The 23,639-nt window shown below is 52.2% G+C and overlaps 2 protein-coding genes across 2 annotated transcripts in view; both read left to right on the top strand.

Annotated features, from left to right (window-relative positions):
* The window catches only part of LOC144499965 (interleukin-1 receptor type 2-like), a 1,647,203-nt gene that overhangs the window by 1,141,179 nt on the left and 482,385 nt on the right, over positions 1-23,639 (top strand). The window lies entirely within an intron of this gene.
* On the top strand, positions 830-17,696 carry LOC144499482 (neuronal acetylcholine receptor subunit alpha-10-like). Its single transcript, XM_078221472.1, has 5 exons — positions 830-834; positions 5,188-5,374; positions 9,600-9,754; positions 10,732-11,264; positions 17,140-17,696. Exons 1-5 carry the CDS (start codon positions 830-832, stop codon positions 17,694-17,696), a joined length of 1,437 nt encoding a protein of 478 aa, XP_078077598.1.

The raw sequence follows: 23,639 nt of genomic DNA, 5'->3' as shown, positions 1-23,639 counted from the left end.
AGGATGTGGAAGCTTTGGAGAGGGTACAGAAAAGCTTTACCAGGATGTTGCCTGGTATGGAGGGCATTAGCTATGAGGAGAGGTTGGAGAAACTTGGTTTGTTCTCACTGGAGCGACGGAGGTTGAGGGGCGACCTGATAGAAGTCTACAAGATTATGAGAGGCATGGACAGAGTGGATCGTCGGGAGCTTTTCCTTAGAGTGGAAGAGTCAATTACTCGGGGGCACAGGTTTAAGGTGTATGGGGCAATGTTTAAAGGAGATGTACGAGGCAAGTTTTTTACACAGAGGGTGGTGGGTGCCTGGAACTCGCTGCTGGGGGAGGTAGTGGAAGCAGATACAATAGTGAGATTAAAGGCGTCTTGACAAATACATGAATAGGACGGGAATAGAGGGATATGGTGCCCGGAAGGGTAGGGGGTTTTAGTTAAGTCGGGCAGCATGGTCGGTGCAGGCTTGGAGGGACGAAGGGCCTGTTCCTGTGCTGTAATTTTCTTTGATCTTTGGTTGATGCTTGACTGTCGCCCAATCAGCTGAATTTATCCGGTTACGAGAAACGTTCAAACGAAATGACAAAAACACCAACTTTTTAAATCTGATGATTTTTCTCCAGTCGCACACAGCCTCTCCTCGAGGTTAATCTTCAATTCCAGGAAGTTCCAAGCCAGACCTGGAGAGTTGGTAACACCAGGAGAGAGGGTCCCTGGCAGTGAGGGGGTTTGGGAGGGTTCTCAGGCATTGGGGGGGATGCCCAGTCAGATTCTCTCTCCTTAAGCCACTGGCTCAGCAACCCTCCCCGCACCCCAAACACACCTACACCAAAGTCTATTATGGGGTGAGTTGTAATCTGGGACTGGGTTAGAACATAGAACATAGAACGCCACAGCACAAACAGGCCCTTCGGCCCACAAGTTGCGCCGATCACATCCCCACCTCTAGGCCTATCTATAGCCCTCAATCCCATTAAATCCCATGTACTCATCCAGAAGTCTCTTAAAAGACCCCAACGAGTTTGCCTCCACCACCACCGACGTCAGCCGATTCCACTCACCCACCACCCTCTGAGTGAAAAACTTACCCCTGACATCTCCTCTGTACCTACCCCCCAGCACCTTAAACCTGTGTCCTCTCGTAGCAACCATTTCAGCCCTTGGAAATAGCCTCTGTGAGTCTACCCTATCCAGACCTCTCAACATCTTGTAAACCTCTATCAGGTCACCTCTCATCCTTCGTCTCTCCAGGGAGAAGAGACCAAGCTCCCTCAACCTATCCTCATAAGGCATGCCCCCCAATCCAGGCAACATCCTTGTAAATCTCCTCTGCACCCTTTCAATGGCTTCAACATCTTTCCTGTAATGAGGTGACCAGAACTGCGCGCAGTACTCCAAGTGGGGTCTAACCAGGGTCCTATCAAGCTGCAGCATTATCTCCCGACTCCTAAACTCAATCCCTCGATTAATGAAGGCCAGTACGCCGTACGCCTTCTTGACCGCATCCTCCACCTGCGAGGCCGATTTAAGAGTCCTATGGACCCGGACCCCAAGGTCCTTCTGATCCTCTACACTGCTAAGAATGGTACCCTTCATATTATACTGCTGCTTCATCCCATTGGATCTGCCAAAATGGATCACCACACACTTGGGGTGATTCTTGGGGTGATTCTTCTAACTTTCTTTCTCTGTCTCTCTCTCTTTGTCTCTGTCTGTCTCTGTCTATCTTTCTGTCTCTTTCTCTGTCTCTCTCACTCAGTCTTTCGATCTCCGTCTCTCTCTCTCAGTCTCTGACTCTCTCTCAATCTCTGTCTCTCTCTCTCTCTCTCTAAGTCTCTATGTATCGCTCTCCCTAAGTCTTTCTCTGTCTCGGCCTCTTTCTCTCACACTCTGTCTCTCTTTCTCTCTGACTCACTCTCTCTCTCTCTCTCTCTCTGAGTCTCTCTATCTCCGTCTCTCTCTTTCTGTCTCTCTCTCTTGGTCTGTCTGTATCTCTCTCTCTCTGAGCCCTCTCTCTCTCCCTCTCTCTATATCTCAGTCCCCCTCTCTCTGTCTCTCAGTCTCTCTCTGTCTGTGTCTTCCATCTCTCTCTGTCTCTCTCTCTCTGTCTCTCTCTCTCTGTCTCTGTCTCTCTGTCTCTGTGTGTCTCTCTCTGAGCCCCTCCCTCTCTCTCTCTCTATCTCAGTCCCCCTCTCTCTCTCTGTCTCTCTTTGTCTCTGTCTCTCTCTCTCTCTGTCTCTGTCTCTGTGCCTCTGTCTCTGTGTCTCTCTCTCTGTGTCTCTCTCTTTCTGAGCCCCTCCCTCTCTCTCTCTATCTCAGTCCCCCTCTCTCTGTCTCTCTATATATCTCTCCCTCTGCCCCTCTCTTTCTCAGTCTCTCTGCACTAGCTGCGATGGAATTTCTGCTCCCTCTGCTCTGCCTCTCTCTCTGTACAGGTATTTACACATTCCTACTTTCCCTGAACTTGAAGCAGGTTTGTATGTTGGTGATGGTTTTAAATGGAGGTTGGCTCTGTTGCAGATTTGCATTTTGCTGTATTTTAAACTTTCCTGGGGGATCGCAGTGAATGGGAATCTCCCGGACTCTCTCTGGAGTTGTGGCTGATTCACAGTCGGAGCAGAATCTTTGCTCAGTTTCTCCCATCCCCGGGGCTGTTGAAATAAGAACCCAGCCCGGGCTCGGTCTCTGCTCCTCGGGGACCAGAATCAACAGGAGAAAGGGTTTTATTCAGAGCTGCACCCGTTCCATCTCCCTGTCCCCACCTTCCTCTCTGTCTCTCCCTCTCCCTTTGTGTCTTTGTCTCTGTCTCTCTCTCTCTGTCTCTGTGTCTCTCTCTCTGTCTCTGTGTCTCCCTCTCTCTGTGTGTCTCCCTCTCTCTGTGTGTTTCCCTCTCTCTGTGTGTCTCCCCCTCTGTGTGTGTGTGTGTCTCCCCCTCTGTGTGTGTGTGTGTGTCTCCCCCTCTGTGTGTGTGTGTGTGTGTGTCTCCCCCTCTGTGTGTGTGTGTGTCTCCCCCTCTGTGTGTGTGTCTCCCCCTCTCTGTGTGTGTGTCTCCCCCTGTGTGTGTGTGTGTGTGTGTGTGTGTCTCCCCCTCTCGGTGTGTGTGTGTCTCCCCCTCTCGGTGTGTGTGTGTGTGTCTCCCCCTCTCGGTGTGTGTGTGTCTCCCCCTCTCGGTGTGTGTGTGTCTCCCCCTCTGTGTGTGTGTGTGTCTCCCCCTCTGTGTGTGTGTGTCTCCCCCTCTGTGTGTGTGTCTCCCCCTCTGTGTGTGTGTCTCCCCCTCTGTGTGTGTGTGTGTGTCTCCCCCTCTGTGTGTGTGTGTGTGTCTCCCCCTCTGTGTGTGTGTGTGTGTGTGTGTGTCTCCCCCTCTGTGTGTGTGTCTCTCTCCCTGCCTCCTGCCTCTCTCTGTCTCATTCTGTTCCATCCTCTTTATTCTCTCTCCATCTCTTTCTCTCTTTCTGTTCCTTCCCCCGCCCCCCCAATTGATACAATTGGCTCTGAAACTCTTTATTTTAATTTTCTCTCTTTCTACCTGAAGCTTTGAAGTTTTTAGAGTTTATTTATTCGTGTCACAAGTAGGCTTACATTAACACTGCAACTTTCGGACTGTGGGAGGAAACCGGAGCACCCGGAGGAAACCCACGCAGACACGGGGAGAACGTGCAGACTCCGCACAGACAGTGACCCGAGCCGGGAATCGAACCCAGGCCTCTTTCCGCTCCCTCTGAATATCTATCTCTCCCTTCCTCTCAGTCTATTCTCTGTATTTCCCCCTCAGTTCTCTCCTGGTGCCTCTCCCTGTCAATCTCGGCTTTTATCACATCTCCAGTATCTGTTTATTCCTCCCCCCACCCCCCCCCCCCAACCCCCCACCCCCCCAAACCGCCACCCCCCCCCCCCCCCCCACCCCCCGGCCCCCGCCCCCCGCCCCCCAAGAAATACAAACGTGGTTTTGTGAATGATGAGAAATGAATTAGATGAAATTTGTAATTATTTAGTGTGACCAATCATAGAATCCCCACAGTGCAGGGGGAGGCCATTTGGCCCATCGAGTCTGTACATAGAACATAGAACAGTACAGCACAGAACAGGCCCTTCGGCCCACGATGTTGTGCCGAACCTTTTCCAAAACCAAGATCAAGCTATCCCACTCCCTACCATCCTGGTGTGCTCCATGTGCCTATCCAATAACCGCTTAAATGTTCCTAAAGTGTCTGACTCCACTATCACAGCAGGCAGTCCATTCCACACCCCAACCACTCTCTGAGTAAAGAACCTTCCTCGGACATCCTTCCTGGATCTCCCACCATGAACCTTATAGTTATGCCCCCTAGTAACAGCTACATCCACCCGAGGAAATAGTCTCTGAACGTCCACTCTATCTATCCCCCTCATCATCTTATAAACCTCTATTCAGTCGCTTCTCATCCTCCTCCGCTCTAAAGAGAACAGCCCTAGCTCCCTCAACCTTTCCTCATAAGACCTACCCTCCAAACCAGGCAGCATCCTGGTAAATCTCCTCTGCACTCTTTCCAGCGCTTCCACATCCTTCTTATAGTGAGGTGACCAGAACTGCACACAATATTCCAAATGTGGTCGCACCAAGGTCCTGTACAGTTGCAGCAAAACCCCACGGCTCTCAAACCCAAACCCCGTGTTAATAAACGCTAACACACTATAGGCCTTCTTCACAGCTCTATCCATTTGAGTGGTAACTTTCAGAGATCTGTGGATATGAACCCCAAGATCTCTCTGTTCCTCCACATTCCTCAGAACCCTGCCATTGACCCTGTAATCCGCATTCAAATTTGTCCTACCAAAATGAATCACCTCGCACTTATACCGACCACAATCCCACCCAGACCCTATTCCCGTAACCCCACACATTTACCCTGCTAATCCCCCTGACATTAGGGTCAATTTAGCAACCTAGCTCGCACATTTTTGGGCTGTGGGAGGAAACCGGAGCACCCGGAGGAAACCCACGCAGACACAGGGAGAATGTGTAAACTCCACACAGTTACCCGAGGCTGGAATTGAACCTGGGTCCCTGGCGCTGTGAGGCTGCAGTGCTAACCACTGTGCCACCGTGCCGCCCCACTCTCCTCTTCTATGTGATGATAAAGGTTTCAGCAAGATTGTTTACTCCACGTTTCTGTTCCAGGACCTCAGTGTGAAGAGGGTTAATTCTTTGAGCTTTACAGGCGGGACTCACTTGTCACATTCTGCTTCCAATCAATACCAGGTACGCTCTGTGCCAAGGGGAAACTTGCCAACCAGCTTCTCCATGATTTATTTGCGAATGATTCTCGCAATTTAAGACCAGTGCTGAACACAGACCAAGCACTCAATGTAACTCTGCAAATCACACTCTTCCAGATTATAGACATGGTAAGCAACCCCTCTCTGCTCCCCAGTCTGCCCCCTCTCTAGCATTCCCTGCTCTTGTTATATGTTTAAGTGGTTGCATGATTGCTTTAAGAGGTGATCACGTGATTTAATGTTGATGTCGTTAGGGTGTTTCACTGGCTGCTGTTTAGATTTCTCTCCGTACCGGCATCAGCTCCTCAATAAACCTTGTTGTTGCTATTTTGAATTTGTGTGTGCAAACCGCGTCTTTTTTCTTTTTGTGTAAAACCCACAACCCCGAACACAGCCCAAAAATGTGCGGGTTAGGTTGATTGGCCATGCTAAATTGACCCTAGTGTCAGGGGGATTAGCAGGGTAAATGTGTGGGGTTACGGGAATAGGGTCTGGGTGGGATTGTGGTCGGTATAAGTGCGAGGTGATTCATTTTGGGAGGACAAATTTGAATGCGGATTACAGGGTCAACGGCAGGGTTCTGAGGAATGTGGAGGAACAGAGAGATCTTGGGGTCCATATCCACAGAAAGAAAATTGACGCCGAGTCAGGATTTTGTTTTGTCGAGGAAAATTGAGAAAAGATCCAAAGTTAAGAAAGAAGAATTGTGGGCCCTTGCACTTCGAATATTAGAAAGCTGAGGAGAAGCAAGAACAGGGTTAAAGATTCATGTGCCAGTGCAGGAAGGCAAGTAAGAGAAAAAGCTCTCCGTGTGGTTTTAAAAGTGGGGGATTTTCCGCTCAGCAGAGAGTGCGATTCCAGGCAGAATCTGGCATATTTGGAAAGAAGGAATGCTTTGCTGTGCAGCTGGGGCCACTTGAAAAAACAGTACATAAAGTAAATGGTCGCCAGGGTGAAAAGGGGAGAACTGGGAAGACAAAATATACTGAGCAGTCGCGATTCGCTGGTGCCTGTGAGAGAAATGAGGAGTCAATTAAGATCCATGGGCCCTTTCAATGAAGAAAATGAATCATGGAGCTCCTATCCTTATAGAACCTTAGTTAGGCCGCACTTGGAATATAGTGTTCAATTCTGGTCACCACACTATCAGAAGGATGTGGAAGCTTTGGAGAGGGTACAGAAAAGATTTAGCAGGATGTTGCCTGGTATGGAGGGCATTAGCTATGAGGAGAGGTTGGAGAAACTTGGTTTGTTCTCACTGGAGCGACGGAGGTTGAGGGGAGACCTGATAGAAGTCTACAAGATTATGAGAGGCATGGACAGAGTGGATAGTCAGAAGCTTTTTCCCAGGGTGGAAGAGTCAATTACTAGGGGACACAGGTTTAAGGTGCGAGGGGCAAGGTTTAAAGGAGATGTATGAGGCAGATTTTTTACACAGAGAATAGTGGGTGCCTGGAACCCGTTGCCGGGGGAGGTAGTGGAAGCGGATACGGTAGTGACTTTTAAGGGGTCTTGACAAGTACATGAATAGGATGGGAATAGAGGAATATGGTCCCCAGAAGGGTAGGGGGTTTTAGTTAAGTCGGGCAGCATGGTCGGTGCAGGCTTGGAGGGGCCGAAGGGCCTGTTCCTGTGCTGTAATTTTCTTTGTTCTTTGTTCTTTGTTCTAAGCCGAGCGGTTTCAGTATTTTGTACAAGTGAATAAAACTGTAAATGAGTTGCTCGTACCAGCTTTTCACAGTACAATAAATAGAAAGTAAAATATTCAATTTGCTCCAGAACTTGATTCATTCAGAAAAGCCAGGAAGTAAAACTTACAATGACTTGACAAAGATCCTTGAAGAGCATTACTCTCTCACAGTCATTGATCATCGTGGAATGGTTCAGGTTCCAGCGAAGGAATTAAGTGGAAGGCGAAAGTATTGCTCAATTTGTGACAACCTTAATAGGCTGGCACAACATTGTCAGTTTGGTGAGTTGTTAGAAGATACTCATCGAGATTATCTAGTTTGTGGTCTCCAAAATGAGGCTGTCTAAAGAAGATTGCTTCCTGAACATGCTTTGACTTTAAAGACAGCAGCAGCAATCGCAGTGTCGATGGAACTGGCTGCTGAAGAGAGTTCAGAATTTAGTGCAGGAATGAAGATCCACAAGTTGGGAACTGCCCATAAATCAAAACAGCAACAAGCATGTCCCAGATGTACCAAAATGGGTCATTCAGTGAGTGAATGCTGGAGCAAGGATGGTCCATGGAAGGATTGTGGGTCATGTTGCAAAAGCTTGTTGGGCTCGACCAGCTTCCCCTGAGCAGAATATTCAGAAGAATCTGGGTATCTTCAAGAAGAAGAACAAGTTGCATTCTACAAGGAATTTACAACATGGAAGAAAAGAATTACGACTGTGAAGAAGAGAATGTCCAGAAAATGAAGAGCTCCAACTGAGCGTCTTATCCATACAGAGTGAATCAAATAGATTCTGGGAGTTTGAGAAGTTTAGTGGACAGTCTGTTAGGATGGAGGTTAATGCTGGTGCTGCTGGATCTTAAATTCCTGAAACCACACACCAACAAAAGCTGAAGCATCTTCCTTTAAAACCAGCCGATGGGATTTTAAGGACACGGAAGAGATTGTGCCGTTAAAAGGTCACATCAAGGTCAATGTAGAGTTGAGAGGACAAACAGCAGTGTTACCTCTCCGTCTGATCCGTGGTAACTTTCCAGCTCTATTTGGGAGATGGTGGTTGGAGAAGATACAGCTTAACTGGAGTGCTGTCCACAGATTGGTTGATTCTAAGACAGACCTACAGCACCTTCTGGATAACTCGGAGTGTATTCAAAGAGACACTGAGCTCAATGAAGGGAGAGAAAGCCTAATAGTCAACCAAAAAGTTTTGAAGCAAGTGTGGTGCCGTATACAATTTGTCCAAAGATTGAAGAAGAATGAGTGTGATTTGTTAACACTTGTGTGCTAGATCTGGTTACAATAAGTGACTGGGTTACCCCTGTCGTACCTGTCATGAAACCAGATGGTTCTGTTTGTACTTGTGGTGATTTTAATAAGTATTAATCCGGTGTTGTGTGCTGATCAATATCCACTTCCTTTAATTGAAGATTTGTTTGCCGGGTTATCTAGTGGGCAGAAATTCGGCAAGATTAATCTTCCACCGCTGTAGTGGGTCGGATCTCAAACAATGACGAGACAGAGTACAGGAATGAGATAGAGAATCTGGTGAACTGGTGCGGCAACAATAATCTCTCCCTCAATGTCAACAAAACAAAGGAGATTGTCATCGACTTCAGGAAGCGTAGTGGAGAACATGCCCCTGTCTACATCAACGGGGATGAAGTAGAAAGGGTCGAGAGCTTCAGGCTTTTAGGTGTCCAGATCACCAACAGGAGAGGGTACAGAAAAGATTTACCAGGATGTTGCCTGGTATGGAGGGCATTAGCTATGAGGAGAGGTTGGAGGGCATTAGCCCCTGTCCTGGTCCCTCCATGCCGACACTATAGTTAAGAAAGCCCCACCAACGCCTCTGCTTTCTCAGAAGACTAAGGAAATTTTGCATGTCAGCTACAATTCTCACCAACTTTTTCAGATGCACCATAGAAAGCATTCTTTCTGGTTGTATCACAGCTTGGTATGGCTCCTGCTCTGCCCAAGACCACAAGAAACTACAAAAGGTTGTGAATATAGCCCAATCCATCACGCAAACCAGCCTCCCATCCATTGACACTGTTTATACTTCCCACTGCCTCGGAAAAGCAGCCAGCATTATCCAAGGACCCCACACATCCCCAGACATTCTCTCTTCCACCTTCTTCTGTCGGGAAAAGGATACAAAAGTTTGAGGTCACGTACCAACCAACTCAAAAACAGCTTCTTCCCTTCTCCCATCAGACTTTTGAATGGACCTACCTTGCATTAAGTTGACCTTTCTCTACTCCCTAGCTATGACTGTAACACTACATTCTGCACTCTCTCTTTTCCTTTTCCCCTATGTACTCCATGAACGGTATGTTTTGTCTGTATAGTGCGCAAGAAACAATACTTTTCACTGTATCTATCTTTGTAACTTCCTGCAGATCCCACAACTCTCCCTATCTCTGTAACCTCCACCAGCTCCATAAAGCTCTCCACCTCTACCTCATTATCCTCCTCTAAGACATTCTGAAATGTACCCCAACAACCGGGCTAGCATTCATCCGAGCTAATCCCATTGGGCAGTGTCACATTCAGTTTGATAATTGCTCCAAGAAGCAACTCTGGATGTTTTGCTGTGTTAAAGGCACTATGTAAATGCAAGTTGTTGTTGTATTTGTGCCATTCTGTTCACTAAGCGGCGTGATGTATTACAGGATGAAAGGAATCAGATATTGACAACATACCTGTGGATCAGACAAGTCTGGAATGATGCATTCCGACACTGGGATAAAGATGACTACGGCGGCATTGATATCCTTCACATACCCAGCAGTTACCTGTGGAAACCGGATGTGATTCTCTATAACAAGTAGGTCAGCACGGTATTAAACTCAATCTGATCCAAGACTGAGTTCAGACAGCCCAAAGCTGTCAGTTGCCCTTGAGAAGGTGGCGGTGAGCTGCCTTCTTGAATCGCTGCAGTCCGTGTTCTGTGGGTTGACCCACAATGCCCTTAGGGAGGGAATTCCAGGATTTTGACCCAGCGACTGCGAAGGAACGGCCGATATATTTCTAAGTCAGGATGGTGAGTGGCTTGGATGGGAACCTCCAGGTGGTGGAGTTCCCATGTATCTGCTGCCCTTGTTCTTCTAGATGGAAGTGGTCGTGGGTTTGGAAGGTGCTGTCTAAGGATCTTTGGTGAGTTGCTGCAGTGCATCTTGTAGATGGTACACACTGCTGCTACTGAGTGTCTGTGGTGGAGGGAGTGGATGTTTGTGGATGGGGTAACAATCAAGCGGGGCTGCTTTGTCCTGGATTGTGTCGAGCTTCTTGAGTGTTGTTGGAGCCACACCCATCCAGGCAAGTGGGGAGTGTTCCATCACACTCCTGACTTGTGCCTTGTAGATGGTGGACAGGCTTTGGGGAGTCAGGATTCAATTCAATCATATTTCTCAGATAAATTTGATAGAGCTCGAGTTGATGGAATTTGGTTACATTCTTTTCTTTGTTTCTCCTCCCGAACCCCCGTCACTCTCCCCTTGTCCTCCATTCCCCTTGTCAATTTCTCTCCCCTCCCCTCCTCCATCCCCCTCCCCTCTTCCCTCCCATTCCTCCCTCCCCCTCCCCTCTCCCACCTACCCTCACCCCCTCTCCCATCTACCCTCTTTCCCCCTCTCCTGCTCTGTCCCTCCCCGTCTCCCCTCTTCCCTACCCGTCTTCCCTCTTCCCTTCTCCCCCCTTTTCCCTTTCCCTCTCCTTTGGTCTCCCCTCCCCTCCCCCTCCCCCTCTTCCTTCCCCCCCCCTCCCCCTCCCCCTCCCTCTCCTCTCCCCTCCTTCCCCCTCCAGTGCTGAGGATCACTTTGCCAGCTCCACGGAAACAAACGTTGTTATCAGGCACAACGGTCAGGTGACCTGGGACTCCCCTGTGATTGCTCGGACCTCCTGCAAGCTCGACATCTCCTCCTTCCCGTTTGATGGCCAGCGGTGCCCTTTGACCTTTGGCTCCTGGACCTACAGTGGGAGTGACATTAACCTGGTGCACGGATTAGAGGGGGCGGGGCTCAGCGACTTTGAGGAGAATGTGGAATGGGAGGTTCTGGGCATGCTCACGGAGAAGAACGTTGTCCTGTACGGATGCTGCTCGGAGCCCTACCCCGACATCACCGTCACCCTGACCCTGCAGAGGCGGCCATCTTTCTACATCTACAACCTGCTCCTGCCCTGCATAATGATCTCCTCCCTGGTTCCTCTCAGCTTCTACTTGCCAGCTGATTCGGATGAGAAGGTTTCTCTTGGCGTCACTATCCTTTTAGCCTTCACTGTCTTCCAGCAGATGGTGGCAGAGATTGTGCCCCCATCGGAGACCTTGCCCCTCATTGGTGAGTCACCATAGAACCATAGAAAATTACAGCTCAGAAACAGGCCTTATGGCCCTTCTTGTCTGTGCCGAACCATTTTATGCCTAGTCCCACTGACCTGCACTTGGACCATATCCCTCCACACCCCTCTCATCCATGAACCCGTCCAAGTTTTTCTTAAATGTTAAAAGTGACCCCGCATTTACCACTTTATCCGGCAGCTCATTCCACACTCCCACCACTCTCTGCGTGAAGAAGCCCCCCCTAATATTCCCTTTAAACTTTTCTCCTTTCACCCTTAACCCATGCCCTCTGGTTTTTTTCTCCCCTAGCCTCAGCGGAAAAAGCCTGCTTGCATTCATTCTATCTATACCCATCAAAATCTTATGCACCTCTATCAAATCTCCCCTCAATCTTCTACGCTCCAGGGAATAAAGTCCCAACCTATTCAATCTCTCTCTGTAACTCAGCTTCTCAAGTCCCGGCAACATCCTTGTGAACCTTCTCTGCACTCTTTCAATCTTATTTACATCCTTCCTGTAACTAGGTGACCAAAACTGTACACAATACTCCAAATTCGGCCTCACCAATGCCTTATATAACCTTACCATAACACTCCAACTTTTATACTCGATACTCCGATTTATAAAGGCCAATGTACCAAAGGCACTCTTTACGACCCTATCCACCTGTGACGTCACTTTTAGGGAATTCTGTACCTGTATTCCCAGATCTCTCTGTTCAACTGCACTCTTCAGAGTCCTACCATTTACCCTGTACGTTCTACTTTGGTTTGTCCTTCCAAAGTGCAATATCTCACACTTGTCTGCATTAAATTCCATTTGCCATTTTTCAGCCCATTTTTCTAGTTGGTCCAAATCCCTCTGCAAGCTTTGAAAACCTTCCTCACTGTCCACTACACCTCCAATCTTTGTATCATCAGCAAACTTGCTGATCCAATTTACCACATTATCATCCAGATCATTGATATAGATGACAAACAACAATGGACCCAACACCGATCCCTGCGGCACACCACTAGTCACAGGCCTCCACTCAGAGAAGCAATCCTCCACAACCACTCTCTGGCATATTGCTGCGTTTAGTCTGGGCCCTGCTGCCTGTGCCTGGGGGGGGGGGGGGTAACACTGTAAACAGAAACCCTCCACTTCCCCTGACCTCAGGGTGGGTGTACCCAAAGTGTTTTACAATCACTGAGGCACTCAAAGTGTAGTCACTGCTGTAATGTGGCAAACATGAATTTCCGCTCAGCGCGATCCCACGGATGGTAATGTGGTCATGAGGGTCTGTTGTGTGATGTTAAAAGGGGGATTTCAGGCTGAACTCCCTGTTCTTTCATATCCTTCCAGGATAGCAGACAGGGATTGGGTTTAACATTTTGTGAAAGACAACATCTCCAACAGTGCGGGGCTCCCTCAGTACATCCTGTGTGAGGGTGACAGAGAGAAACTTTCCCTCCTCGTCCTTCTCCAGCTGTCTGCAACCTTTGACCCGGTGACCCCCCATCCTCCTCCGACTCCCCCCCCATCCTCCTCCGACCCCCCACCCCCATCCTCCTCCAACCGCCCCCCATCCTCCTCCGACCCCCCCCCCCCATCCTCCTCCGACCCCCCCTCCCTCCCCAGCCCCTCCCCCGTCGCCCAGCTGGGTGGCTCTGCCTTCCCCTGCTTCCATTCTTCGCAATCCAATCAGAGAATCACTGCCAATGGCTTCTCTTCCTGACCCCGCCCCGTTCCCTCTGGTGACCCCCAAGGATCCATCCTTGGCCCCTCCTATTCCTCACCCACTCGCCACCCCCTCAATGACAACACCCGGAAGCAGAGCGTTATTTTTCACCCGGACGCTGAAGCCCCCCCCCCCCAGCTCCACTTCACCCCACCTCCCCCCACCTCCCCCCACCTCCCCCCCACCTCTCTCCACCGCTGCTCAATGATCCGACTGTTTGTCCCACATCCAGCGCTGGATGGACAGAAATTTCCCCCAGTTCAATATTGGAAAGTCCAAAGCCATTGTGTTCAGTCCCTACTCCAAACTCTGTTCCCTAGTGTGGAGTTGTGTGGAGTTTGCACATTCTCCTCGTGTCTGCGTGGGTTTCCTCTGGGTGCTCCGGTTTCCTCCCACAGTCCAAAGATGTGCGGGTTAGGCTGATTGGCCATGCTAAAATTGCCCCTTAGTGTCCTGAGATGCGTAGGTTTGAGGGATTAGCGGGTAAATATGTAGGGATATGGGGGTAGGGCCTGGGTGGGATTGTGGTCAATGCAGACTCGATGGGCCGAATGGCCTGTTTCTGCACTGTAGGGTTTCTATGATTCTATGATTCTAGCAACCCACCCCATCCGTCTCCCTGGCAACAGTCTGACGCAGAACCAAATTGTTCATAAACTTCGTGTCACATTTGACCCCGAGATTATTTCCTGACCAAAAACTCGCTCCCTCCGTAAGATCCCTAATTCCACCTCAATAACATCCCCCGACTTCTCCCCCCCTCCCCTGACCCCACTCAACTGCTGCTGAAACACTCCCCCTTCATCACCTCCAGACTCGACTGTTCCCCCCCACCCCCCATGCTCACTGACCCACACTGCCCCCCGTTCCCCCCCCACCCCCTGTGCTCACTGACCCACACTGCCCCCCCGTTCCCCCCCTGTGCTCACTGACCCACACTGACCCCCCGTTCCCCCCCCTGTGCGCACTGACCCACACTGCCCCCCCGTTCCCCCCCACTCCCCGTGCTCACTGACCCACACTGCCCCCCCCCGTGCTGACTGACCCACACTGCCCCCCCCCCCGTGCTCACTGACCCACACTGCCCCCCATTCCCCCCCCCGTGCTCACTGACCCACACTGCCCCCCCGTTCCCCCCCACTCCCCGTGCTCACTGACCCACACTGCCCCCCATTCCCTCCCCCGTGCTGACTGACCCACACTGCCCCCCCCCCCCCCGTGCTCACTGACCCACACTGCCCCCCGTTCCCCCCCCCTGTGCTCACTGACCCACACTGCCCCCCATTCCCCCCCCACCCCCTGTGCTCACTGACCCACACTGCCCCCCATTCCCCTCCACGCCCCGTGCTCACTGACCCACACTGCCCCCCATTCCCCCCCCCCCCCCGTGCTCACTGACCCACACTGCCCCCCGTTCCCCCCCCCTGTGCTCACTGACCCACACTGCCCCCCATTCCCCCCCCACCCCCTGTGCTCACTGACCCACACTGCCCCCCATTCCCCTCCACGCCCCGTGCTCACTGACCCACACTGCCCCCCATTCCCCCCCCACCCCCCGTGCTCACTGACCCACACTGCCCCCCATTCCCCCCCCTGTGCTCACTGACCCACACTGCCCCCCATTCCCCCCCCCGTGCTCACTGACCCACACTGCCCCCCATTCCCCCCCCACCCCCCCATGCTCACTGATCCACACTGCCCCCCCATTCCCCCCCCACCCCCCGTGCTCACTGACCCACACTGCCCCCCATTCCCCCCACCCCCCGTGCTCACTGACCCACACTGCCCCCCATTCCCCCCCCACCCCCCGTGCTCACTGACCCACACTGCCCCCCATTCCCCCCCCCTGTGCTCACTGACCCACACTGCCCCCCATTCCCCCCCACCCCCCGTGCTCACTGACCCACACTGCCCCCCCATTCCCCCCCACCCCCCGTGCTCACTGACCCACACTGCCCCCCATTCCCCCCCCCGTGCTCACTGACCCACACTGCCCCCCATTCCCCCCCACCCCCCCGTGCTCACTGACCCACACTGCCCCCCATTCCCCCCCCACCCCCCCATGCTCACTGACCCACACTGCCCCCCCGTTCCCCCCCTCCCCCCCGTGCTCACTGACCCACACTGCCCCCCATTCCCCCCCACCCCACGTGCTCACTGACCCACACTGCCCCCCATTCCCCCCCCCCGTGCTCACTGACCCACACTGCCCCCCATTCCCCCCCACCCCACGTGCTCACTGACCCACACTGCCCCCCCATTCCCCCCCCCCTGTGCTCACTGACCCACACTGCCCCCCATTCCCCCCCCGTGCTCACTGACCCACACTGCCCCCCATTCCCCCCCACCCCACGTGCTCACTGACCCACACTGCCCCCCATTCCCCCCCCCCCGTGCTCACTGACCCACACTGCCCCCCATTCCCCCCCCCCCGTGCTCACTGACCCACACTGCCCCCCATTCCCCCCCCCCTGTGCTCACTGACCCACACTGCCCCCCATTCCCCCCCCTGTGCTCACTGACCCACACTGCCCCCCATTCCCCCCCCCCTGTGCTCACTGACCCACACTGCCCTCCATTCCCCCCCCCACCCTGTGCTCACAGACCCACACTGCCCCCCATTCCCCCCCGTGCTCACTGACCCACACTGCCCCCCATTCCCCCCCATTCCCCCCCCGTGCTCACTGACCCACACTGCCCCCATTCCCCCCCCCCGTGCTCACTGACCCACACTGCCCCCCATTCCCCCCCATTCCCCCCCCCGTGCTCACTGACCCACACTGCCCCCCATTCCCCCCCATTCCCCCCCCCGTGCTCACTGACCCACACTGCCCCCCATTCCCCCCCATTCCCCCCCCCGTGCTCACTGACCCACACTGCCCCCCATTCCCCCCCGTGCTCACTGACCCACACTGCCCCCCATTCCCCCCCCCCGTGCTCACTGACCCACACTGCCCCCCATCCCCCCCCCCGTGCTCACTGACCCACACTGCCCCCCATTCCCCCCCCCCGTGCTCACTGACCCACACTGCCCCCCATTCCCCCCCCGTGCTCACTGACCCACACTGCCCCCCATTCCCCCCCCCCGTGCTCACTGACCCACACTGCCCCCCATTCCCCCCCGTGCTCACTGACCCACACTGCCCCCCATTCCCCCCCCCGTGCTCACTGACCCACACTGCCCCCCATTCCCCCCCCGTGCTCACTGACCCACACTGCCCCCCATTCCCCCCCACCCCCCGTGCTCACTGACCCACACTGCCCCCCATTCCCCCCCATTCCCCCCCCGTGCTCACTGACCCACACTGCCCCCATTCCCCCCCCCGTGCTCACTGACCCACACTGCCCCCCATTCCCCCACCCCCCGTGCTCACTGCCCCACACTGCCCCCCATTCCCCCCCCGTGCTCACTGACCCACACTGCCCCCCATTCCCCCCCACCCCCCGTGCTCACTGACCCACACTGCCCCCCATTCCCCCCCACCCCCCGTGCTCAGTGACCCACACTGCCCCCCATTCCCCTCCACCCCCCGTGCTCACTGACCCACACTGCCCCCCATTCCCCCCCCCGTGCTCACTGACCCACACTGCCCCCCATTCCCCCACCCCCCGTGCTCACTGCCCCACACTGCCCCCCATTCCCCCCCGTGCTCACTGACCCACACTGCCCCCCATTCCCCCTCCACCCCCCGTGCTCACTGACCCACACTGCCCCCCATTCCCCCTCCACCCCCCGTGCTCACTGACCCACACTGCCTCCTGGTCAGGCAACATTTTGAATTTCAAATTCTCATGCTCCCTATCCTTGTCCCTCACTATCTCCGGAATCTCCTCCGGACACACAACCCTCCCAGATTGCTGCATTCGCTAATTCCGGCCTCTGATTCCTGATTTGAATCACTCCGCCATTGGTGGCCGTGCCTTCAGCGGCCGGGACCCCGAGCTCTGGAATTCCTAAACCCCTCGGTGTCTTCGACCTCCCTCCTCTTTGACGACACCAACATCTTCCACCATCTTTAGACCCTCTGACCTCATATCTCCACATCTGGCCCCAGGTCACACAGTGAATAATAACACTCTGGTGAAGCGCCTCGGTTTGTTTGATTGTGTTAATGGTGCTATATAAATGCAGTTGTTGTTGTTGTTATAGGCAAATACTACATTGCTACAATGCTGATGATGACTGCCTCCACAGCCCTGAGTACGCTGATCTTAAACATCCATCACTGTGGTCCTGAGGTCAAGCCTGTTCCCCATTGGGCCAAGGTGGTCTTCCTGCGACACATGGCTAGTATCCTTCTGGCCAATGAGGTGGGCAGGAAGGGTGCGGGCGGCACAGAGGCAGCAGACGAGGTCCCCAAGCCGACCAATGGGCATGGGCTGAGGGAGGCGGAGATCGAGGAGGAAGAACTGGGGCAATTCCTCAGCAACACATCCAGCAACTGCTCCAACGCCCGGAAGGAGCTCCGGCTGCCTCTCAGGGCGGCCAAGGTCGATCGGGGTCAGCGAGGCTGCGGCCTTCGTCACTGGGAGAGGCTGGTCAGAAACCTCGAGTTCATCAGTGACTTCCTGAGTTACCAGAGAGAGACTCAGAGACAGGTTTCGGAGTGGCGGAGAGTGGCCAGAGTGATTGATCGTCTCTACATGTACCTCTACATCCTGATGGTCTGCGGCATGAGTGTTTTCATCATGGTCAAAGCGCTGTGAAGCCGGCCTGTGTAACCGGACTGCGCAATTTCACCATCTCCATTTGAAAGCAGATTAATCATCCACCTGATTTACTCGTTGTTAATAATCTGCTCCAGGGAATAATCTAGAAATCCCAGAATTCTCACCGTGCAGAGAAGCTACAGAGCAGCCACCGTGTCTGCACCAACTGTCCGAATCAGCAACTCCTGTAGTGTCATTCTCCCCATAACCCTGCTCATTCTTCCTTTACAGGAAACAGTCCAATTCCCCTTCGATTGAACGAGCTGCCACCACACTCAGGCAGTGCAGTCCACACCCCAACCACTCGCTGCATCAAAAAGTGTTTCTTCACATCAGCTTTACTTCTTTTATTTTGAATCTGTGCCCCCTTGTTCTCGATCCTTTTATGAGCAGGAACAGTTTCTCCCTCACTACGCTGTCCGGCCCCCTCATGATTTTGAACATCTCTATCAAACCTCCTCTTAGGCTCGCTCCCACGGGGAGTGGGGAGAATGTGGGACTCGCACCCATGGGGGGTGGGGAGAATGGGTGACTCGCTCCCACAGGGAGTGGGGAGAATGTGGAACTCGCGCCCACAGGGAGTGGGGGAGAATGTGGGACTCATTCCCACAGGGAGTGGAGAGAATGTGGGACTTGCTCCCACAGGGAGTGGGGGAGAATGTGGGACTCATTCCCACAGGGAGTGGGGAGAATGTGGAACTCGCGCCCACAGGGAGTGGGGAGAATGTGGGACTCATTCCCACAGGGAGTGGGGAGAATGTGGGACTCACTCCCACAGGGAGTGGGGAGAATGGGGGATTCGCTTCCACAGGGAGTGGGGAGAATGTGGGACTCGCTCCCACAGGGAGTGGGGAGAATGTGGGACTTGCTCCCACAGGGAGTGGGGAGAATGTGGGACTCGCTCCCACGGGGAGTGGTGAGAATGTGGGACTCGCTCCCACAGGGAGTGGGGAGAATGTGGGACTCGCTCCCACAGGGAGTGGGGAGAATGTGGGACTCGCTCCCACGGGGGAGTGGGGGAGAATGTGGGACCCGCGCCCACAGGGAGTGGGGGAGAATGTGGGACTCATTCCCACAGGGAGTGGGGGAGAATGTGGGACTCATTCCCACAGGGAGTGGGGAGAATGGGGGACTCATTCCCACAGGGAGTGGGGAGAATGGGGGATTCGCTTCCACAGGGAGTGGGGAGAATGGGGGATTCGCTTCCACAGGGAGTGGGGAGAATGGGGGACTCACTCCCACAGGGAGTGGGGAGAATGCGGGACTCACTCCCACAGGGAGTGGGGAGAATGTGGGACTCTCTCCCACAGGGTGGGGAAAATGTGTGACTCGCTCCCACAGGGAGTGGGGAGAATGTGGGACTCACTTCCCTCTTTAAAACTGACCTCCGTGACCCAGATTTTGACCATCTGACTTCATATGTCCCTCTGTGGCTCAGTGTTTCATTACAAAACCCTCAACTCTTTATAAATATATGTTGCTGTGATTTCTAACTCCCTCCCTCGGTCTCTGCCTTTCTGCTTCTCTCTCTTCGTATCCCGACAAGTATCTCAAAATAAGCCAGACAAAATGGGTGGCACAGTGGTTAGCACTGCTGCCTCACAGCGCCAGAGACCCAGGTTCGATTCCGGCCTTGGGTCACTGTCTGTGTGGAGTTTGCACATTCTCCCCATGTCTACGTGGGTTTCCACCGGCTGCTCCGGTTTCCTCCCACAGTCCAAAGGTGTGCGGGTTAGGTGTATTGGCCATTCTAAATTGCCCCTAGTGTAAGGGGGATTAGCAGGATAAATCATAGAAATCATAGAAACCCTACAGTGCAGAAAGAGGCCATTCGGCCCATCGAGTCTGCACCGACCACAATCCCACCCAGGCCCTACCCCCATATCCCTACATATTTACCCGCTAATCCCTCTAACCTACACATCTCAGGACACTAATTTTTAGCATGGCCAATCCACCTAACCTGCACATCTTTGGACTGTGGGAGGAAACCGGAGCACCCGGAGGAAGCCCACGCAGACACGAGGAGAATGTGCAAACTCCAAAATGTGTGGGGTTACGGGAATAGAGCTGGGTGGGATGTGGTCGGTGCAGACTCGATGGGCCGAATGATCTCATTCTGCACTGTAGGGATTCTATGAAAACCTTAAATAAAATCAAAATACTGCTGATGCTGGAAGTCTGAAATAAAAACAGAAAATGCTGGAAAATCTCAGCAAGTCTGGTAACTTGGTGAGGCTCTAGCGCAGGATTACTTGTATTCCAGACAGTATAAACAGCAAGTGATAGACTGAGCTAAACATTCCCATAACCAATGGGTCAGATCCAAACTCTGCAGTCCTGCCACGTCCAGTTGTGAATAGTGGTGGACAATTAAACAACTCACTCATCCTCAATGCTGGAGGAGTCCAGCGCATCAGTGTGAAAGATAAGGCTGAAATATTCGCAGCAATCTTCAGCCAGAAGTGCCGAGTGGATGATCCATCTCAGCCTCCTCCAGTGGCCCCAGCATTTCAGACTCCAGTCTCCAGCCAATTCGATTCACTCCACGTGATATCAAGAAACGGTTGGAGACGCTGGATACTGCAAAGGCAATGGGCCCTGATTACATTCCAGCAATAGCACTGAAGACTTGTGCTCCAGAACTTGCCGCTCCCCTAGCCAAGCTCTTCCAGTACAGTTACAACACTGGCATCTATCCAACAATGTGGAAAATTGCCCAGGAATGTCCTGTACACAAGAAACAGGACAAATCCAACCCGGCCAATTACCGCCCAATCAGTCTACTCTCGATCATCAGTAAAGTGATGGAAGGGGTCATCGACAGCGCTATCAAGCAGCACCTGCTCAGCAATAACCTGCTCAGTGACGCACAGTTTGGGTTTCGCCAGGGTCACTCAGCTCCTGACCTCATTACAGCCTTGGTTCAAACATGGACAAAAGAGCTGAATTTCAGAGGTGAGGTGAGAGTGACAGCCCTTGACATTGAGGCCGTATTTGACCGAGTGTGACATCAAGGAGCCCGAGCAAAACTGGTATCAATGGGTATCTGGGGGCAAACACTCTGCTGGTTGGAGTCATACCTGGTACATAGGAAGATGGTTGTGGTTGTGGAGGGTCAGTCATCTCAGCTCCAGGACATCTCTGCAGGAGTCCCTCAGGGGAGTGTCCTAGACGCGAGGCCCAACAATCTTCAGCTGCTTCATCAATGATCTTCCCTCCGTCATAAGGTCAGAAGTGGGGATGTTCGCTGATGATTGCACAATGTTCAGCACCATTCGTGACTCCTCAGATACTGAAGCAGTCCATGTTCAAATGCAGTAAGATCTGGACACTATCCAGGCTTGGGTTGACATGTGGCAAATAACATTCACACCACACAAGTGCCAGGCAATGAGCATCACCAATAAGAGGGAATCTAACCATTGCCTCTTGACATTCAAAGGCATTACCATCACTGAATCCCCACTATTAACTGCCTGGGAGGGTTACCATTGACCAGAAACTGAACTGGACTCACCACATAACACAGTCGGTACAAGAGCATTTCAGAAGGTGGAATCCTGCGATGAATAACTCACCTCCTGCCTCCCCAAAGCCTGTCCACCAGCTACAAGGCACAAGTCAGGAGTGTGATGGAATACTCCCCACTTGCCTGGATGGGTGCAGCTCCAACAACACTCAAGAAGCTCGACACCATCCAGGACAAAGCAGCCCCGCGTGATTGGCACCACATCCACAAACGTCCGCTGCCTCCACCACTGACGCTCAGTAGCAGCAGTGTGTACCATCTACAAGATGCACTGCAGCAATTCACCAAGTTCTCGCTATTGAGGGAGTCCAGCGAAGGTTCACCAGACTGATTCCTGGAATGGCAGGACTGACGTATGAAGAGAGACTGAATCGACTGGGCTTGTACTCACTGGAATTTAGAAGAATGAGAGGGGATCTCATAGAAACATATAAAATCCTGATGGGACTGGACAGGCTGGATGCAGGAAGAATGTTCCCGATGTTGGGGAAGTGCAGAACTAGAAGTCACAGTCTAAGAATAAGGGGTAAGCCAATCAGGACTGAGATGAGGAAGAACTTCTTCACTCAGAGAGTTGTGAACCTGTGGAATTCTCTACCACAGAAAACTGTTGGGGCCAGTTCATTAGATAAGTTCCAGAGGGAGCCGATGTGGCCCTTGTGGCTAAAGGGATCAAAGGGATATGGAGAGAATGTGGGAGTGGGATACTGAAAGTGCACACTCAGCCATGACCATATTGAATGGTGGTGCAGGCTCAAACTGCCGAATGGCCCCCTCCTGCACCTGTTTTCTATGTTCCTTCAACAGCACCTTCCAAACCCATGACCTCTACCATCTAGAGGGACAAGAGCAGCACATACCTGGGAACGCCACCACCTGGAGGTTCCCCTCCAAGTCACTCACCATCCTGAATTGGAAATATATCGCCATTCCTTCACTGTCCCTGGGTTAAAATCCTAGAACTCCCTCCCTAAGTGCAGTGTGGGTGTACCCACACTACAAGAAGGCAGCTCATCACCACCTTCTCTGGGGCGATTGGGGATGGGCAATAAGTCTGGCCTAGCCAGTGACACCTACCTCCCATGAATGAATTTTAAAAAGAGAGAAACGGCGTTAATATTTTGTCCAAAATATCAGTTGTTTAAACAAAACCTTAACAGCAACAGCAGCCTTCACTTTAAGATGCTGTCTGTGATTTACAACTTCCCCCTCCTCCCCAGTCTAACGTACAGGAGTGAATGAGTTAGTGTTTAACTGACATCACATAATGCAGATTAATTTCACCAATTCCTAATTAGGAGAATCACAAGTTAGAGAGTGAATTAATTAACTCTTTGTCGTCACATCATCAATGAAGTCAGATTAATCTCGGCAAGCAGTTGTTACAAACTCAACGTCATCATCACTTTAATTTAAACATCGAGTCGTCAGACAGTTAACAGATTGGGACTAAATGCAGAAAATGTTGGCCATGCTCGGCTGGTCAGACTGTGTCGGCAAACAGAGAGAAACGGAGTTACAGATTTGCAGCTTTTTGTCAGAACTGAGATGTGATGATCACAAGATGAGGACGGAAATTAGAAAAGTAAAAAAGATGACGAGTTAGAGACACAAATCCCCACGGAGCGAGGAGCAGAGCTACTTCCAGGTGGCAATTCTGGAAGAGAGATAGATACTTGTAGCTGGGATTAACTAGCAACTGATTGACAAATTATTAATGGGCAGAGTTACTGAATAGCAGGTAAACAAAGATCAGTGTGTCTCTAATTTGCAATTAACTGGATTGCTGATCACCAAACTACTGTCTGAGATTACAGTATTGGTGGGACTGATTTCAGAATATCATTGACAAGTTAACAGCACTGGACAACCCATCGACTGAGCAGGTTAATAAATCATATAGGATCCTGGGCTTTGTGAAGAATGGCCTTCATAACATATCAGTTCAGCCTCAGATTTAGATAAATGCGAGGTGATGCACTTTGGTAGATTGAACCAGGGCAGGACTTATTCAGTTAATGGTAGGGCGTTGGGGAGAGTTACAGAACAAAGAGATCTAGGGGTACATGTTCATAGCTCCTTGAAAGTGGAGTCACAGGTGGACAGAGTGGTGAAGAAGGCATTCGGTATGCTTGGTTTCATTGGTCAGAACATTGAATACAGAAGCTGGGACGTCTTGTTGAAGTTGTACAAGACATTGGTAAGGCCACACTTGGAATATTGTGTACAGTTCTGGTCACACTATTATAGAAAGGATATTATTAAACTAGAAAGAGTGCAGAAAAGATGCTACTGGGACTTGATGGTTTGAGTCATAAGGAGAGGCTGGATAGACTGGGACTTTTTTCTCTGGAGCGTAGGAGGCTCAGGGGTGATCTTATAGAGGCCTATAAAGTAATGAGAGGCAC

Source organism: Mustelus asterias, chromosome 10, assembly GCF_964213995.1.
Source record: "Mustelus asterias chromosome 10, sMusAst1.hap1.1, whole genome shotgun sequence".
Lineage (NCBI taxonomy): Eukaryota > Metazoa > Chordata > Chondrichthyes > Carcharhiniformes > Triakidae > Mustelus > Mustelus asterias.
This window is presented reverse-complemented; position numbering and strand designations above follow the sequence as displayed.

What these genes read in the sequence shown, in the direction of transcription:
- LOC144499482 (XM_078221472.1), top strand. An exon ending in TCTTCCAGATTATAGACATG is followed by an intron (nt 5,375 to 9,599) that starts GTAAGCAACCCC and finishes GATGTATTACAG; the next exon opens with GATGAAAGGAATCAGATATT. An exon ending in GATGTGATTCTCTATAACAA is followed by an intron (nt 9,755 to 10,731) that starts GTAGGTCAGCAC and finishes TTCCCCCTCCAG; the next exon opens with TGCTGAGGATCACTTTGCCA.